The 17628-nt window shown below is 43.0% G+C and overlaps 1 protein-coding gene across 5 annotated transcripts in view; it reads left to right on the forward strand.

The window, feature by feature from the left end:
- The window catches only part of MIB2 (MIB E3 ubiquitin protein ligase 2), a 156136-nt gene that overhangs the window by 58780 nt on the left and 79728 nt on the right, over positions 1-17628 (forward strand). For all 5 annotated transcript variants that reach the window (XM_040325820.1, XM_040325819.1, XM_040325823.1 and 2 more), the window contains exons 3-4: positions 13606-13941; positions 17443-17614. In XM_040325820.1, coding sequence (XP_040181754.1) covers positions 13695-13941; positions 17443-17614 — 419 coding nt within the window. In that variant the 5' untranslated portion in view covers positions 13606-13694. The remainder of the gene's footprint in view (positions 1-13605; positions 13942-17442; positions 17615-17628) is intronic.

Here is a 17628-nt window from a genome sequence, read left to right on the forward strand (position 1 = left end):
GGTCTGCATGTCTGTCATCCCAGAAGGAAGCCTCTTCTAAAAATGATGCCTAAGAAAGCCTGCAAACAGTTTGCTGAAGACAAGCAGACCAAGGACATGGATTACTGGAACCATGTCCTGTGGTCTGATGAGACCAAGATAAACTTATCTGGTTCAGATGGTGTCAAGCATGTGTGGGGGCAACCAGGTGAGGAGTACAAAGACAAGTGTGTCTTGCCTACAGTCAAGCATTGTGGTGGGATTGTAGTGGTCTGGGGCTGCATGAGTGCTGCCGGCACTGGAGAGCTACAGTTCATTGAGGGAACCATGAATGCCAACATGTACTGTGACATACTGAAGCAGAGCATGATCTCCTCCCCTCGGAGACTGGGCCACAGGGCAGTATTCCAGCATAACAACCCCAAACGCACCTCCAAGGCGACTACTGCCTTTCTAAAGAAGCTGAAGGTAAAGGTGATGGACTGGCCAAGCATGTCTCCAGACCTAAACCCTATTAAGCATCTGTGGGGCATCCTCAAGTGGGAGGTAGAGAAGCGCAAGGTCTCTAACATCCACCAGCTCTTTGATGTCGTCATGGAGGAGTGAAAGAGGACTCCAGTGGCAATCTGTGCAGCTCTGGTGAACTCCTTCCCAAGAGGATTAAGGCAGTGCTGAAAAATAATGGTGGCCACACAAAATATTGACACTTTGGGCCCAATTCGGACATTTTCACTTAGGGGTGTACTCACTTTTTTTGCGAGCAGTTTAGACATTAATGGCTGTGTGTTGATTTATTTTGAGGGGACAGCAAATGTACACTGTTTACTATTTTACATTGTAATTTATTCAGCGTTGTCACATGAAAAGATGTAAAAAATATTTTCAAAAATGTGAGGGGTGTACTCACTTTTGTGAGATACTGTGCGTGTGTGTATACATATTTATTGTGTATGCATAGAGATTTATCACGCACACACTTGCATATAATAATATATATCTTATAGGGCCAAAACAACTAATCTATTAATCGACAACTAATCAATTATGAAATTGATTACAATTTTCATAATCGATTAATCGGGCAGTAACATAATGGGGTTAAAAAAAACTAAAATTGGCCCTTTATAGTACAAAAAAGCAAATCGCTACTGTAAATATTACACTGTCCCACTGTAAAAAAATTAACCCCTTACAGTAGCGATTATTTGCTCTTTTTGTACTTATTTTTGTTTTTTTAACCCCATTATGTTACTAAACATCTCAGGCCTGGTTCCCATCTCTGTTTTTTGGTGCTTTTTGCAGAAACACACTACAGTTCATTTACATGTTTTCCTATGGGACACGTTCACATCCACCGCAAAACGGTGCTATTTTGTTCAATATACTTCAATGGAGAAGCTGCAGAAAAGCATGTAATGTGTTTTTGCGGCAATTTGTGTTTTATAATCTGCCCAACAACAAATTGGCCCAAAAAAATGTAAAAATGCTTTTTTTTTTTTTTTAAAGGCTATTATCCGATTAATCGAAACAATAATCGGCCAACTAATCGATTATGAAAATAATCGTTAGTTGCAGCCCTAATATCTTACAATGAAATATGTATTTTATGTTGCCTGCTACTCCTAAAGTTCGCCTATTTTTACAGAACTGCATCAGACATGTATACTAATTTCATTGATTTTTTCTTTTACTTCCCTGATATATCTTTAAACTACTGACGGCAAGCACAGCCCCGGTGTAATGCATTTAAATGAATGAATTATTTGTGCAGCCAGTAGTCCTGATAGGAATAAGCTATCGGCTTTATTTTAGTCCTCGGGCTTGTCTATGTCTTTTTTTTTTTTTTTTTTTTTTTTTTTTTTTTTTCCACCTCAGACTAACCACAGCAAGAGACTTGTCATGATTTTATTCATAATTCTGTCTCTACTTCCGGTATTGCATCATTTGTGGTTTATATACCTGTTTTTATGCATGCTATTCTGCTTTTTTTTTATATCTTATTTTTTTTTTTTTTTTTTCTCTTTTCCTTTAATTATGCACATCATTTCATTGCCCCTCTACTTGGGACTAAGGCGTTTAACACCGAGACAGAGTTACAAAATGTGTTTATCCTTAGTGGACCAAAAGAAAAAAAAAAATATATACCAACCTCCCCTTGCCCCGACCTCCCTCCCGCCCCCCCCGACCATCTCACGACTCCACCTGAAGAGACTATTCCCTTTGTTCCGACTATCTTTCTAATCCATTCAGGTTTTCTGCACAGCTCCAAGATTTTTTGAATTCTAACCAAGAGACCCATCTGCCCTTGCACTCCTGTTTATTTTTATCTATACCAAATTTCAATTTCTCCCTCCTATATGTATCCTCAACCGAGTCAATCCACTCCCACATTTGTGGGGTATCCGGCTCCCTCCATTTTAGCGGGATCAAGCGTTTCGCTGCGTTCAACAAGTGGGGGATTAGTGAGGCTTTATACTCTTTCACTGGCCCCTCCCCCCCATGAAAAAGGACTACCCATGGGTTATCTTCTACTTCTTTTTTTGTTATGGTTTTTATCAGGGACAGGATTTTTTTCCAATAAATTTTTATCTTAGGGCAATTCCACCACAAATGGGCCATCGTTCCCCTGTGCCCACATCCTCTCCAGCATTCCTCTGATTCTCCTTCTCTAAATTTACTCATTTTGTCTGGAGTGGCGTACCATCCCGTCAGGCATTTAAAGTTCATTTCCGCGGTTCTTACATCAACCGCCGAGGTGTGAGTTAAATTCAAGATTCTTCCCATGGTTGTCTTTCCCCTTGGGACATTAAGGTCTCTTTCCCACTTTTGAATGTATTTTAACGTATCCGACTCGTCCATTTTTTGCAAATATTTATATATTTTAGAAATATTCCCTTTTGAGGTTTTAGTGCTACACATTTGTTCCAATATGGTGTACTCCTCCCGTGACCGTATAGGATGTGGAAGATGCTTGACGAATGATGACAACTGCAGGTACCTCCACTCGTCAATCATCCTAAATTCTATCATGTGTTTCATTTCGTGAAATGTCATTATTTTACCTTGTAGTGTTATATCTTTTAACTGAACTCTATTTCCTATCCACTTACCACCTACTTCCCTTGTCCCTGGTGCAAAATATTTATTTTCTTTTAGATCTATAAAAGGCGAGTTGTATTTTGTTTTTAATTGTTTGTGTACTCTCTCCCAGATCCTCAAAGCGTTATGTGTGATTGCATGTGCTGACGTGTGTATATGTCTAAATTGTGGTGGGTTCCAAATCAATCTCCCTAACTGTGCTCTAGCTAGTGAACATTCAATACTTATCCATCTTTTGTCCTGTGACTCTTTAGCCCATTCTATAACCCTTGAGAGAACCGAAGCGTCATAATACATTCTAATGTCTGGGACCGCTAGACCCCCCTTATCTTTGGCCCGTTTTAAGGTTTGGGCCGAAATCCTATGTTTTTTGTTGTTCCAAATATAATTCATAATAAGGGAATTTAGTATTTTAACGTATGGTGGAGGTAAAAAAATTGGGAGCATTTGGAATTTGTATATGATTTTAGGAATCAGAATCATTTTCGCAACATTAATCCTTCCAAACCACGAAATAGGTCTATTATAAATATTTTTAATTTCCTTTTTTATTTCGTCTAGCAGAGGGATATAATTTATTCTATACATTTTTTTAAGGGTGTTTGCCAATTTAATGCCCAGATAATTTATCTCTTTCTGCCATGAAAAGCTATATTTCTTCCGTAGGAATTGTTCTTCCTCTTTGTGGATATTGACATTCAGAATCTCCGTTTTCGCTGTGTTCATTTTGAAGTTGGAGACCTCCCCATATTGTCTTAGAGTAGCTATTAAATTTGGGAGGGTGACTCTTGGGCTACGTATAAAAAATAAAACGTCGTCGGCAAAAGCCGCCAGTTTATGCTCCTCGTCTCCTACTTCTATTCCATATATCTCTGGGTTTTGTCTGACCATTGCCAATAAGGGTTCTAATGTTATCACAAAAAGGAGGGGGGACAGAGGGCATCCCTGCCTAGTCCCATTTCTCATCTCCAAAGGGGCTGATAAGGATCCGTTTATTTTTATCCTAGCGCATGGGTGCTGGTAAAGAGTTTTGATCCACCCTATCATCCTTGGGCCTAGTCCTATAGCTTCTAGTGTTTGTATCAGGAACCCCCAGTCTACCCTGTCGAACGCTTTCTCAGCGTCTACTGACAGGAGCAGACCGGGGGTCCCTCTTTCCCTCAGCTGTTGGAGAAGAAGAAGAGCCCTGACCCCGTTATCTTTACCCTCCCTTCCCGGGATAAATCCAACCTGGTCTGGATGGACCATGTCTGTCATCACTCCCTTCATTCGTTCAGCCAAAATTTTCGCGTACAACTTAGTATCCGCATTCAGGAGCGAGATAGGACGGAAGCCTGAACAGGTCGTATTGTCCTTCCCCTCCTTTTTTATCACCGTGATCGTTGCTGTTAATGCCTCTCTACTCATCTCATAATCTGATCCCAGTCCTTTAAAGTATTGACAGAGTCTAGGCACTAAAATAGTGCTAAACTTCTGTAAATACGCAGACGAAAAGCCATCTGGCCCAGGACTCTTCCCCTTAGGAATGGTTTTTAGTACCTCGCTTATTTCCTGCTCCGTTATAGATTTCTCCATTTCTACTATCTCGTGCTCTTCTAGTTTCGGGAGATTGGCTTGCTGTAATACTTCCCTGGTCTTATCCCTTTTTTCACTTGGGTCCCTGATCTTTTGTTGGACACCATATAATTCTCCATAGTAGCTTCGGAAGGCTTCCGCAATTTTATTTGTAGCGTAGACTAATTCCCCATTCCCGTTCCTGATTTTTTCAATAAAATTCCTAGTTTTCTTTTTTCTTACCATTCTAGCCAAATTTTTACTAGGTTTGTTTCCCCAAACATATCTTTCTCTCTCTGTCCTGTCTATATATTTCCTAGTTTCTTGTTCCGCCAGGGCTCTATATTCGTCTCTTGTTATAATTAGCTTATGGAGTGTTTCCCTCCTTTGCCCCTGAGATTTATGTTCCTGTTCCAGCCTAAGAATCTCCTCCCTTAACGTTTTTAATTTATTTGTTCTTATTTTGTTTTTCCTTATCCCTTCTGCAATAAAAATCCCTCTAATGTAAGCTTTATGAGCGTCCCACAGGGAGGCTCTTGAGATACCCTCCTTATCATTCTCCTGGAAGTAGAGTTCCAGCTCTTTCTGTATCCTCTCGACCACATCCTCGTCTCCCAACAGACTCTCATCCAATCTCCATTCTGGTGGAGAAGCTTTTTGTATAGAGGTAACTATTTTCATGGTTATAGGAGCGTGGTCGGAGATCGTCATGATCTCACACCTTACTTCGATCACACTCTCCAGGAGCCTATGGTCGACGAGGACGTAATCAATCCTCGAGTACGTCCCGTGTACAGGTGAAAAATATGTGTAATCCCTAGCCTTGGGGTTAAAGATTCGCCATACATCCACCATTTGATTTTGTGTCATTTGTCTTGTCAATGTCTTTAGATGTTCACGATTAGTCCCCTGTACACCAGACGTACTATCGAGGCTTGGGCACATGCAGAAATTGAAATCTCCCATTAAAACTACGTGGCCCTCTTCAAATTCTTTTAATTTTCTCAGGATTTTGCTTATGTATTTAACCGCATTCACGTTTGGAGCGTAAACATTTGCCAAGGTATATACCTCCCCACCTAGTTTTATTTTTAAGAACAGGAATCTCCCCTCGGGATCTGTCTGTCTGTCCACCAATGTAAATCGGACTCTACTAGCAAACCCTATCGCAACCCCGCGGGATCGCGATGAAATTGTGTCTCCATAATACCACACAGGGTATTCTGGTGAATACAACTTTATATTGGACTCCAATGTGATATGGGTCTCTTGTAAATAAGCAATATCTGTTTTATATTGTGTTAATTCGCTGAGGATTTTATGTCTCTTACTGTAAGAGTTTAAACCTTTTACATTATAAGAGAGGAATTTAAACTCTGTCATATAGCCTTCTTTTTTTTTTTTTCACTTTAAGGAAATTTCTTATGGAGTCGTTCAGATGGTCCCCTTCCCCCCCTCCCCAACCCCCCTCCCCCCCATTTTCCTCCCACCCCCCCTCCCTCCCTCCCCCACCCTGGCCCACTCTTGGCCTGGGAGCCGCTGGTAGAAGACTCTTTGCCTTCATCCTTGGCTCCTCATTCGTGGTGGTGCTCGAGATACTCCCCTGACCCCCCCCCGTCTCCCCCCCCGAGATCCCATTCTAAGCTGTACCCGACTAATCCACCCAATCAGGGAGTTCAGGTATCGATATGTCCATTTTAGAGCAGAAATCGTTCAATTCCTCCGGGAACCTTAATCGTGCTGTTTTACCCCCTTTTATGCCTATGAGGCACGCCGGGAAGCCCCATTGATACTTTATATTATGTACCCGCATGAGGTCCAAAAGGGGTTTCAAGTGTCTTCTTCTAGCCAACGTTTCTTTAGACAAGTCTGAAAATATTTGTAGCTCAATGTCTCTATGTCTCAGGGGAGGTTTTCCTCTGAGCCTTCCCCAGATTTCTGCTTTATCGACATAATTCCTGAAACGAACCACCACATCCCTTGGACCGTATCTTTCTATCTGTTGGGGATTCCCCACCCGGTGGACTCTCTCGATCTTGAGGGACTTAGCTTCAGCTGCTCTCTCTAATAGAGGATTAAAGATTGTGTTCATGGTGTCTCTGAGGTCCTCATCCTTTTCTTCTACAATCCCTCTAATTCTAAGATTCTGTCGCCTATTGCGATTTTCCTGATCCTCAATCCTATATACCGCCAGTCTCTGGTTTTCAGTCAAGGTCATTACTTGTTTTTTCAAGGCGCTTATTTCCTGTTCCTGCTCCTCAATTCTCCTTTCCGTCTCTACCACTCTGTCGCGGAGCCCTCCCAAGTCTACTCTTACTTTATTAATTTCTGTCTTGATGATGTTTTCCATGGAATTTTCCATCCTCAATAGCATTGCATTCATCTCTGCCTTTGTCGGGGGGAGCGTATCTTGGGCTATCTCCTGTACGTTATATTGATCTTCTTCACTTTCAAGTGTCATTTCACCTCTAGAGCTCTCGGCACTACCTGTTCCTACCCCCTTTTTTGTATCAGTCTTTTTTTCAGTTTTTTTTGCGAGACCTGGGCTTTTGAGGGTCCCTTCTGGCGTCATATATTGCTGTATGGAGCTATTCCCCGATTTATTCTTTGTTGGTTTTGTAGTACCCCCTCTCGTTGATCTATTCATTTTGTTGGCGGGTCTAATTCTCTTCCCCAGTTTGGAAGTGAAGCTACTAGGAGTGGGCAAAGGGCAGAGTGACAGGAGAAAGAAACCCCCCGCGACCAGTCCGATCCGTTTTTCTAAGTGACCTTGTCTCTTTACCTTAGGATTAAAGGGCCGTTTACTACTTTTGGGCTGCGTTTTCTCCAATTTACTAGTTTGCCCTTTTATTGTAGTACTACCTTCAGTATTTGACCCGAGTTATCTTCCTGTGTCGCTTCAGCCCGTTCTTCCTCTATGTTCCCGGGGCAAATTAGTCACCTATGTCGGGGAGGTTCTTAATATTTCTTATTACAGTACCCCTACAGTACCCCTTCCATCAGCACTATGATTTTACTGACTTCTCTCAGTCACTTGTAAACTTTGTACCTTTAGTGTACCTTTAGTGTACCTGTAGCAGTAATCAATCAATTCACCAATAGGGATTTTTCCTCCGGGTGCTGATGCTACCTTGCCCTGGGCCGTTGGGGTAATGATAATTCCACTGTAGAGAAGACACCAGAGGGGAATCCAATTTTAGATCCGCTCCCACTTTGTCTCCCTGAATATCTCCCAAGACAGGTGTGCTTCACTCCGGGCTACTTTTTATAGTTCTATTCAGTAGAAACGAAGGGCCAGACTCTTAATATAACATAGGCGGTCAGCATTATAGGAAAAGCAAAAAAAAAAAAAAAAAATCACATTAAGCGGATTGCTACGTTAGTCCAGGTGTATATCCGTTCCTTTTCAACTTCACTTCTAATACCGCTCTGACAGGTATTATCCCCCTTAGTAGTCTAGAAACAGGATGTAATTCTTTGTTGTTTTTTCTCTTTTTCCTTTTCCTTCCTACACAGAAGTCCCTTTTGTACTGAGGGAGCTCGCACTCCTGGGGGGGGATACAATTACCGCACTTTCCTTACGGCAAGAGGGGTCCCCACCATAGGTGCAAGTCCACCTCATGTAGTCTGCTCGACCTGCCCCTATAAACACTTGTGAATTGCAGTCCCACTTCAACACCAATCTAGAAGAAGCAAGGAATCAGTACACTCAGAGATCCCAATCTTCCTTAACATCATCTGCTCATTTAAGACCCTCTTTTATAATCAACCGTATTTGTGAGAAGGAACATGACCTGTAGGGGCAAGGACTGCAAGTTCCCCTGTAAAAATGGGTCTAATCTGCTCCCTTTCTCTTCTCTCTTTTTTTTTCCCTTGCCTCCCCGAGATATTCCCGCTTTATCAGGGGGAAGAGAAAAAAACAAAAAAAAATTTTTCTTTTTTTTTTTTTGTGGCTAGACAATCCAGTCCCGTCCTGGGTGTATATGACCAGAAGAGGGGGAATGGGGGATCCCCGGGGGGAAGGGGGGTGCAGCGGGACGGCGCCCGACCCTACTCGGCTCACTGAGCGTCTCACCCAGCCTTAGAACGCTCTCCCCTGCCTGCTGCAAGCTGCTGCCGCGCGGTTTTCATTCCCTGGACGTCGCATGCTGCTCCACCGTCCACGTGCATTAGCCGGACCAGGTCAGCGTCTAGTTCCGGGCTGGGCGGTCTCACGATCCCGCGGCTTTTCGTCCTTTTTTTTTCCTTAGAGAGCCAGGCTGGAGGTCCGATTCGATCTTCAGGAGAGTCAGCCTCTCACGCTGGCGTCCCCTGCTCCGGTGTTGGTCTACTCGGATCCCCGCCGCCACTCGCTACCACGAGCCATGGAGCGCTCCTGCACCTCCCACCCTCACATGCGTCACGTCCGCATGACGCTGTGGTCAGAGATATTGATCTGGTCGGCTTGTCTATGTCTAATCAAATGAAAACAGCACAAGTATTTCTGCGCGTAGGAAATAGAAACGGAAGCCTTTCTACAATTGTTCTTCAGATTCCCATCCACTATTTTGTTGTTGCGATCCACCATTTGTATGTAGTGTAATAGGAGGCAAATAAATGCTGTGGCCTTGGGAGGCATAATCATACCTCCTCCACTGTAGTTTCCTAATTAACGCTGTCATCTACTTTAAAAATTTCCAGGTAAAAATCAGAGTTTATAATGCTTACTAGCATTGTTTTTCCTTTCCATAACTTTTTTATATGCATTTACAATGTGTTTTTGAACTTGCTAAGGAGCTTGACTAACTCCATGAAGAGTCAATTCATTAGCACAGCCTCCTCTCTCCTGGCATGTCCTAGCTCTCTCCTTTTCTGTTAGAGCCTAATTTCTCTCTGTGTTCTCATGTGCCCCTCTCCTCACCTCCCTGCATACACTTTGGTGCAGTTGCCAGAGGAAGAGCAAAAGTCAATGCTATAGAGCTTTGGTGCCCTTTGGCAATTTTTATGTAACCCTCTGAACGCCTGCCTACATTAACTGGTGTTTCTCTATTACTCTGTTATAGCATTTTTTTCTAGTTGACTCATATAATGTCTCCAGTCATTGACTGTCTCCTGAAGCATGTCTCCATTCTCTTACAACTCCTATAGCATGTCCACAGTCTATGTCAGTCTCCCTCAATATGTCTGCAGTCTCTTACCATCTCTTGTATCCTGTCTGAAGTCTCCATATCCTCATTCTCTTACCATCATGTCTGAAGTCTCCATATCCTCATTCTCTGACCATCTCTTGTATCATGTCTGAAGTCTCCATATCCTCATTCTCTTACCATCTCTTGTATCATGTCTGAAGTCTCCATATCCTCATTCTCTTACCATCTCTTGTATCATGTCAGAAGTCTCCATATCCTCATTCTCTGACCATCTCTTGTATCATGTCTGAAGTCTCTCTATCCTCATTCTCTTACCATCTCTTGTATTATGTCTGAAGTCTCTCTATCCTCATTCTCTTACCATCTCTTGTATCATGTCTGAAGTCTCTGTATCCTCATTCTCTTACCATCTCTTGTATCATGTCTGAAGTCTCCGTATCCTCATTCTCTTACCATCTCTTGTATCATGTCTGAAGTCTCTGTATCCTCATTCTCTTACCATCTCTTGTATCATATCTGAAGTCTCTCTATCTTCATTCTCTGACCATCTCTTTTATCATGTTTTGAAGTCTCTCTATCCTCATTCTCTTACCATCTCTTGTATCATGTCTGAAGTCTCTGTATCCTCATTCTCTTACCATCTCTTGTATCATGTCTGAAGTCTCCGTATTATCATTCTCTTACAATCTCATGTCTGAAGTCTCTGAACACCCATGCGATGCGATTCCAGTGCGGGGGGAAAAAAAGGTTCCTTCACTATTTTCGTGCGAATCCAATGCAAGTTCAGCCATACAACTGTATGACTAAACTCGTATTTCACAGACATTGCATGTGATCGGCACAGCAATGCGGTGCAAATCGCATGCAATGTCTGACATCGCTTATGTGTGAACCCAGACTTAATGCATATATACTGTATTTTATTTGGAGACTTGCTGAAATAGATTCCAGAAAACTGAGACTGGGGTAAAATGACTAAGCTTTATGATATTAGCACAGTTGCAGTTTTTGCTGGATAATGTTAACCGCTCAAAAAAAGTAATAATTAACCCAAAGCAAAATAATATATTGCAATATACCCAAGTAATATATTGCAGCTTACCAATTATTTGATGTGGTGGCTGCATTACGTTTTGGCTTTTTTCCCCTCTATTTTCATCTGGTGATCTGGCCAGTAACGCACCTCCTGTATTAGATTGCCCCCCCACTCTGGATAAAGGAGCACAACGGACAGCAGCATGGTTAGTGTGGGGGGAGGGGAGTGTTAGATGTACTAGCACATATACTGACACATCAAAGCCAAACTCCAGCTAACACGTTTCACGTTTCAAGTTTCTTTTCTCCTTTTGGGATAAAGGTGTTACATGAATAAATAAAAGACGGTCATTGTAAGCACCCCTGGCAGTGGTAAATGGTTTGTCTCAATGCTCTAACTCAGCGGTCCCCAACCTTTTCGGTGCCAGGGATCAGTGTCGTGCCGCCGATTTTTTCCGGGGGTTGTGGTGTTTGTGTCTTGGGGGGGTGGTGTAGTGCGTGATGACAATTTTTGTTGGTGGCGATGGGGGCTGGGTTATATTGTTGCCACTCACTAATAGGGTTTTACCAGGAATTTCTGCAGTCAAACCTCTTTACCAGGGGTCTCCAAACTGCGGCCCGAGGGCCAGATGTGGTTTATGCATATAATGTTTGGAGGTTATAAGACATTTTCTAGCAAAAAATACAGATTTTTTACTTGTAAGCAACAAGTGTCAGAAAAAGGCTTAAGCCTCGTACACACAGTAGAGTTGTTGGCCAACCGAGTGTCTGATTTTTGTCTAAAGGCCGTGAGCCAGGATCTTGTCCTGCATACTAACATTACACAATTGTCGTGCCACAAACACGAATATAATGACATACTAAGAGGAATTTCAGCTCTTGGGAGTCACAGCTTTGGGCCCCTCTGCTAATTTTGTGTTTTGGTGAGCATTGATTCCGAGCATGCGTGTTTGTACTTTCAACTTTTGTGTGACGGATTTGTATACTGACCAATACGAAAATCGTATGACAAACCGCAGTCCGCCGAAAATTGACTAGCCTGTCCAACATTTGTTGCCGGAAAATTGGACTACAATTGTCAAAAGGAGCGTACTAACAGTAAGATTTTAGGATAACAGTCTGTCAACAGACAATCCCCTGCCAACAATCGTATCATGTGTACGAGGCTTAAGTCTTTAAGTGGTTAAACTGCCCTCATTTACAGACCCAACTTCATCCCTTTGATCTAAAAGCACCAAAAGATGCAATGTTTATAGTTATCTCTTTCAGCGCATGTTGTCGAGGAAATGCCGGATTAAGATTACGAGGGGGGGTTTAATCGAGACAGCGATTTTTAGTAGTGATTAATCGTGCAGCTCTATTGCAACAATGTTCATCCAAGTACCTCAGGTCACCACCAGGCTCCTGAATCCATGTTTTTGGCTGCAATAAAGGGCTATTATATTAAATTGTTGCACAGCAGAGGGTAAGCAACTGGCGGCCGAGTGAAGCTCCACCCCCTGTCAATAAGTAGTGGTTGCTCTCCTCCTCCTGATGTCCCAGGGGAAAGCAAACACATGGATGCATTGGCCTGGGTCTTGATTTGGCCGGGCTCTGAGTGGATGGTGTGGAGTGGCTTGACTGCTGGGTGTCTCCTGCATAGCCCATTATGATTCCTCTGTGCTGCTGCTGTTTTGCCAGAGCCCCCACTGGAGGTCTGGGGTTGGCACTGGTGATTTGGTCTCTGCTGTCATTTTGGAGAAGACTAGCTATTGTGGTGGGGAAGAGGGAAAAAAACAAGAGGTGGAGCCCGGGCGGCAATTAAAGCAGCTGCCAATAGAGATGGATCTGCCGCTGGCCCCCAACAGCTCACGGACTGGCACTGGGCTGCGGCCCGGAGGTTGGAGACCCCTGCTCTAACTAATACATTTTCAGGAGAGCTTGTTCCGTTGAAAAATTACAGACTTGCTGTCAGGAGGTAAAAATTAAAGGAAAGAAAGCCTAAAAAAGAAAACAAATGCAGCCATCATATCTGGGAATTGATAAGCTGCAATACAATAAATGTTTGCTTTTGTGTTTAATACCATCTTAATTTGTGCAATTGCTATATAACTAGTTAAGGACCTAGGGTGAAACTCTTAGGCCCCGTACACACCATAGAATCCATCCGCAGATAAATCCCAGCAAATGGGTTTCAGCGGATAGATCCTATGGTGTGTACACGCCAGCGGATCTGTTTCCGCGGATATATCTCCCCTGGGATGGATTCCAGCAGATCGGATATTTGCTGACATGCAGAACATATCCATCTGCTGGAGTCCATCCCAACGGATGGATCCGCTGGTCTGTACAGACTCACCGGATCCATCCGTCCGAAGGGATCCCCCGCATGCGTCGTAATGATTCGACGCATGCGTGGAATTCCTTATATGACAGCGTCGCGCACGTCGCCGCGTCATAATCGCGGCGACGGCGCGACACGTCATCGCCAGAGGATTTCGGCGCGGATTTCAATGCGATGGTGAGTACACTCCATCACATTAAAATCTGCTGAAATCCTCGAGAGGATTTATCCGCGGAAACGGTCCGCTGGACCGTATCCGCGGATAAATTCTCCCGTGTGTATGGGGCCTTACAGCGTAGTGTTCTTCTCCATGAAGGACACAGGTGTAGCTGCCAGGACCTGCTGTCATTGTCGCAGCACAGGTCACTGTACCAAAGTTGTTGTGGGCACAGATTAGCTTAAACATGTCTCATTGTCGGTGTGTTTTTTGTAAATTGTAGGTGGTTAAAAGTGCACTTATTTCAAATATATATATTTTTTTTTCAGGACTTTTACGCTGGAATTTTGTCCTGATCGTCAGCTTGAGGAACAAACATTTATCCTAATGTGCTCTACACTTACCCTGGAGGGATAATATGGACTGGGACTGTACTGCAGCCATGCAGTTGGGAATGCGTGTGGTTCGAGGCGTTGACTGGAAGTGGGTGAACCAGGATAACGGCGAGGGCAGCCTGGGTACTGTGGTAGAAATTGGACGCCAAGGCAGCCCTACAACACCTGATAAAACTGTAGTGGTTCAGTGGGATCATGGCACAAGAACAAACTACCGCACTGGATTCCAAGGCTCCTATGATCTGTTGCTGTATGATAATGCTCAGACAGGTATGTCATGATAACGCTTGTCAGGTCATATGGATAGCCTAAATAAGATCTCCACTTTTAATCGGACGCACACTGTGCAGTTAGTTCCAGTTCAATGAAAGAGACGGAGATGTAGCTCTCATGGGGAGATGTAGCGTATTGGATCAGATCGTGTGGCCTGCCTTTAACATGAATGACAATACTGTTGACATGGTTCCCACCATGCAGAGCTGCTGCAGGTCATGTGACCAATTACCACCATGCAGAGCTGCTGCAGGTCATGTGACCAGATGTTTCATGACAGCTTTAGGTTGCCTGAGCTAAATAGCTTTGGCATCTGTGGTGGTTGGATTTTTTTCTGTACAGCACTGAGTTTAAGTTCTACCAAGTACACTATCCGAATGGATTTCGTATGTTCTTTAAAAGTTTGCATTGGGTTCCACCCAAAAACATAAAATATGCTGGTTCTTTAATTGGCTTATGCTGGCCATACATTATACAATTTTCTTGTTCAATTTAATTCAAGCAAGGCATACACCATGCAAATTTCTTTGCATTCGGATGCAATTCGCACGATTCCTCTATCAACACAGACAGATCTGACAGGGGAATCCCGCCCACTGAGACAGTTATTATTGCTAGTGGCTGTAGCAGCCACTAGCAATAATCGCAGGTAAAATCCGTCAGGCTGCTTGTACCCAAGTTGATATATCGACCAACTTGGTACATTCAGCCTGCCCATACACAGTTCGAATCTCGGCCGGTTCAGACTTGAACCGTCTATGGACCGGCTTTAGATTTATCTTCAGCTATGTAGTGTAAGGGCCTGCCTAATTGCATACAAATTGAACGTGTTTAGGTTTGACCAAATTTGATAAGGTTTTGGTAATTCTAAAGGAAAATTGTATAATGTATGGCAGATCTAACCTTTTAAAAGTACACCTATAGATCCTTGCTTGCATAATTGTGATAGGAACATTAGATTGCAAGCTCCTCTGCAGAAAGAAGGTTCATGATAATGCTCAGAAGTATGTGACAACACCAGCTAACTGCAGATATAAAATCATGTATATGGTGTTTAATAGGGATGAGCTTTATGTTTGGGTCGAACATGAGTTCGACTCGAACATTGGTTATTCACCCGTTGGCCGAATAGCGAACAATTTCGGGTGTTCGTGGCAAATTCGAATGCCGCGGACACCCTTTAAAAGTCTATGGGAGAAATCAAAAATTTCTAATTTTAAAGGTTAATATGCATGGTATTGTCATAAGTGTTTGGGGACCCGGGTCCTGCCCCAGGGGACATGTATCAATGCAGTTTTAAATTACTTTTTTCCTTTAGAAATGTCATTTTGTGCAGAGACTGTTATAAACATGGGAAACATGCGCTACTTTACAGGCACCCCCAGGTATGAAATTTAAAGAAATTTTTCCCTTTTATTGTTTCACTTTAAGCATTATTAAAATCACTGCTCTTGAAAAAACTTCAGTTTTTAAAACTTTTTTTTTTGCATTGATTCATGTCCCCTAGGGCAGGACCCAGGCCCCCAAACACTTTTTAAGACAATAACTTGCATATTAGCCTTTAAAATTAGCACTTTTGATTTTTCAGGTTCGTGTCCTATAGACTTTAACGGTGTTCGCGTGTTCGAACAAATTTTTTGCCTATTCGCATTTTCTGCTGCAAACCGAACTGGGGGGGGGGGGGGGGGTGTTCGGATCATCCCTAGTGTTTAATGGGGATCTTTCAATCCCACATACAGTATGTCATTTAAAGAGGGTGCCCAGCTCAATGTATACATGTGTGTATTCAAATATGTATAACTGCCCTGCTTTTATACTGCCAGGTGCCTGCACACCAGATCTGGTTTCCTTCAAAGAACTCTGGAACTCCAGTAAACCAGCTTCTGTGGGTGAACATTCTGCATCCCCCTATCTCGACACCACGTTTATTGCTTAGTTTGATATGCTATTGCCACAGCCAAATCCCACAGGAACTGGTTGCTGTTTGCACATCAGAATGTTCCTGTTTTCTCAGGTCCAGAGTGCTCTACAGGAATTCAGATCTGATGTGCAGAAAACCGAAATGGCTTCATTGCTTATTATCTTATTGATGGGTGATGTGTCAAAAGATGACAAAGTTATGTACCCTTAAGAGGCTCTGCCTGCCATGATGCTTGGTGTGTTTATAGCAATTCAGGCAGCTTCAGGGGGAAATTAGTAGAACTGTGACCTAGCACCTTGAAACTTCTGATTTGATTTACAAAATATATTTTTTTATTATGTTTTCCAATTTTTAAAACTGTTTTCTTTTCCAATTTTAAAGATTATTTTATTTTTTTATTTTTTATTTCCTTCAATTTTGACAATGCTGTTGGGGGGTATTTGGAAGAAATATCAGGGGTGTTAACATAACCCATTACATCTCACCTTTGAGACAGAAAAGGGAATTGAGGACACAGATTCTTTAATTTTTCATTTCTTTTCTCTGCAGTTTTCTCTTCAGTTGTATTGAAGATGAATGAACAGGAGACAGAGGCTCCGCAGTGGTGCCGGGCGGGGGGGGGGGGGTAAGGCACACATGGGGAAATAAGATGTGGGCAGCACAGGGAGGGGGACCTGTGTGGTGGAACAGAAGGACAATTAAAAAACAATGCCTGTGTCTCTCCCTCCAGCAGCTTAACCCCAACAGAAGGGAGAGGGGGATAAACCAGCTTTCTGCTACTGGAGGGAGGGACACAGACACATGGCATTGTTCTACAATTTTCCTCCCGTTCTGCCACATGGGTCCCCCTGCTGTCCGGCTGTGATGTGGCAAGAATGAGATGGTATTGTAGGTGGCAGTAAGAAGCTGATTTTGTCCCATACAATGCCTTTGCTATCTTAGTTACATTTGGGCAATTTAGCATTTGTTACAATGTAGGTCTCTGTATAAACCTGTTCTCATAGGCTTCTTAGGAGTCTATGAGTATTTTGGAGAACTCCTTGTTGACTACACCAAACAAGTGCCCCACTCCAAGCTATACTCTCTGATGTCTGTAGCATGCACAGTACCTGGAGGTCCAAATCTCATATTGGCTAGGACCAGCAGTGACCTGCCTGTGCTGTTTTGGATCTCTAAACCAATTTTATCTTCCGTAATTTATCTCCACAACTTAGCTTACTGTACTGTGTGGTGGAAAGCTTGTTCCATTCTCTGTGAGGAAAAGAGAATGCTGACAAAGGTTTTCCATAAGGAACATGAGTAGCATTTCTTGGTCAGCATTTCTTAGAATCTTATCACATTAGAAGATCTATAGAATGAAACAGGTTTAGTAAAGAAGGATGGTTCCCATCACATATCTTACTTCCTGCCCAGTAATCCCATCCAAGATTTCTGCCATCTGTTCTTTTTAAGCCATTTTTAAGCTAAAGGTACAGGGATATTGGCCTACAAAGAAGATTGTGTTGTTAATGTCCACTATTTTGTATGGTGCCACCAGTAACCATGTCCCGGCTGTAACAGGTTTTCCTGTTCCTCAGGTGTCCGCCATCCAAATATCATCTGCGACTGCTGTAAGAAGCATGGAATTCGTGGCATGCGCTGGAAGTGCAAAGTGTGCTTTGACTACGATCTGTGCACGCAGTGTTACATGAACAACAAGCACGATCTTTCCCATGCCTTTGAGAGATACGAAACTGCCCATTCCAGGTCGTAAGTACAACACC

The sequence above is a fragment of the Rana temporaria genome, chromosome 10, assembly GCF_905171775.1.
Source record: "Rana temporaria chromosome 10, aRanTem1.1, whole genome shotgun sequence".
Classification (NCBI taxonomy): Eukaryota; Metazoa; Chordata; class Amphibia; order Anura; family Ranidae; genus Rana; species Rana temporaria.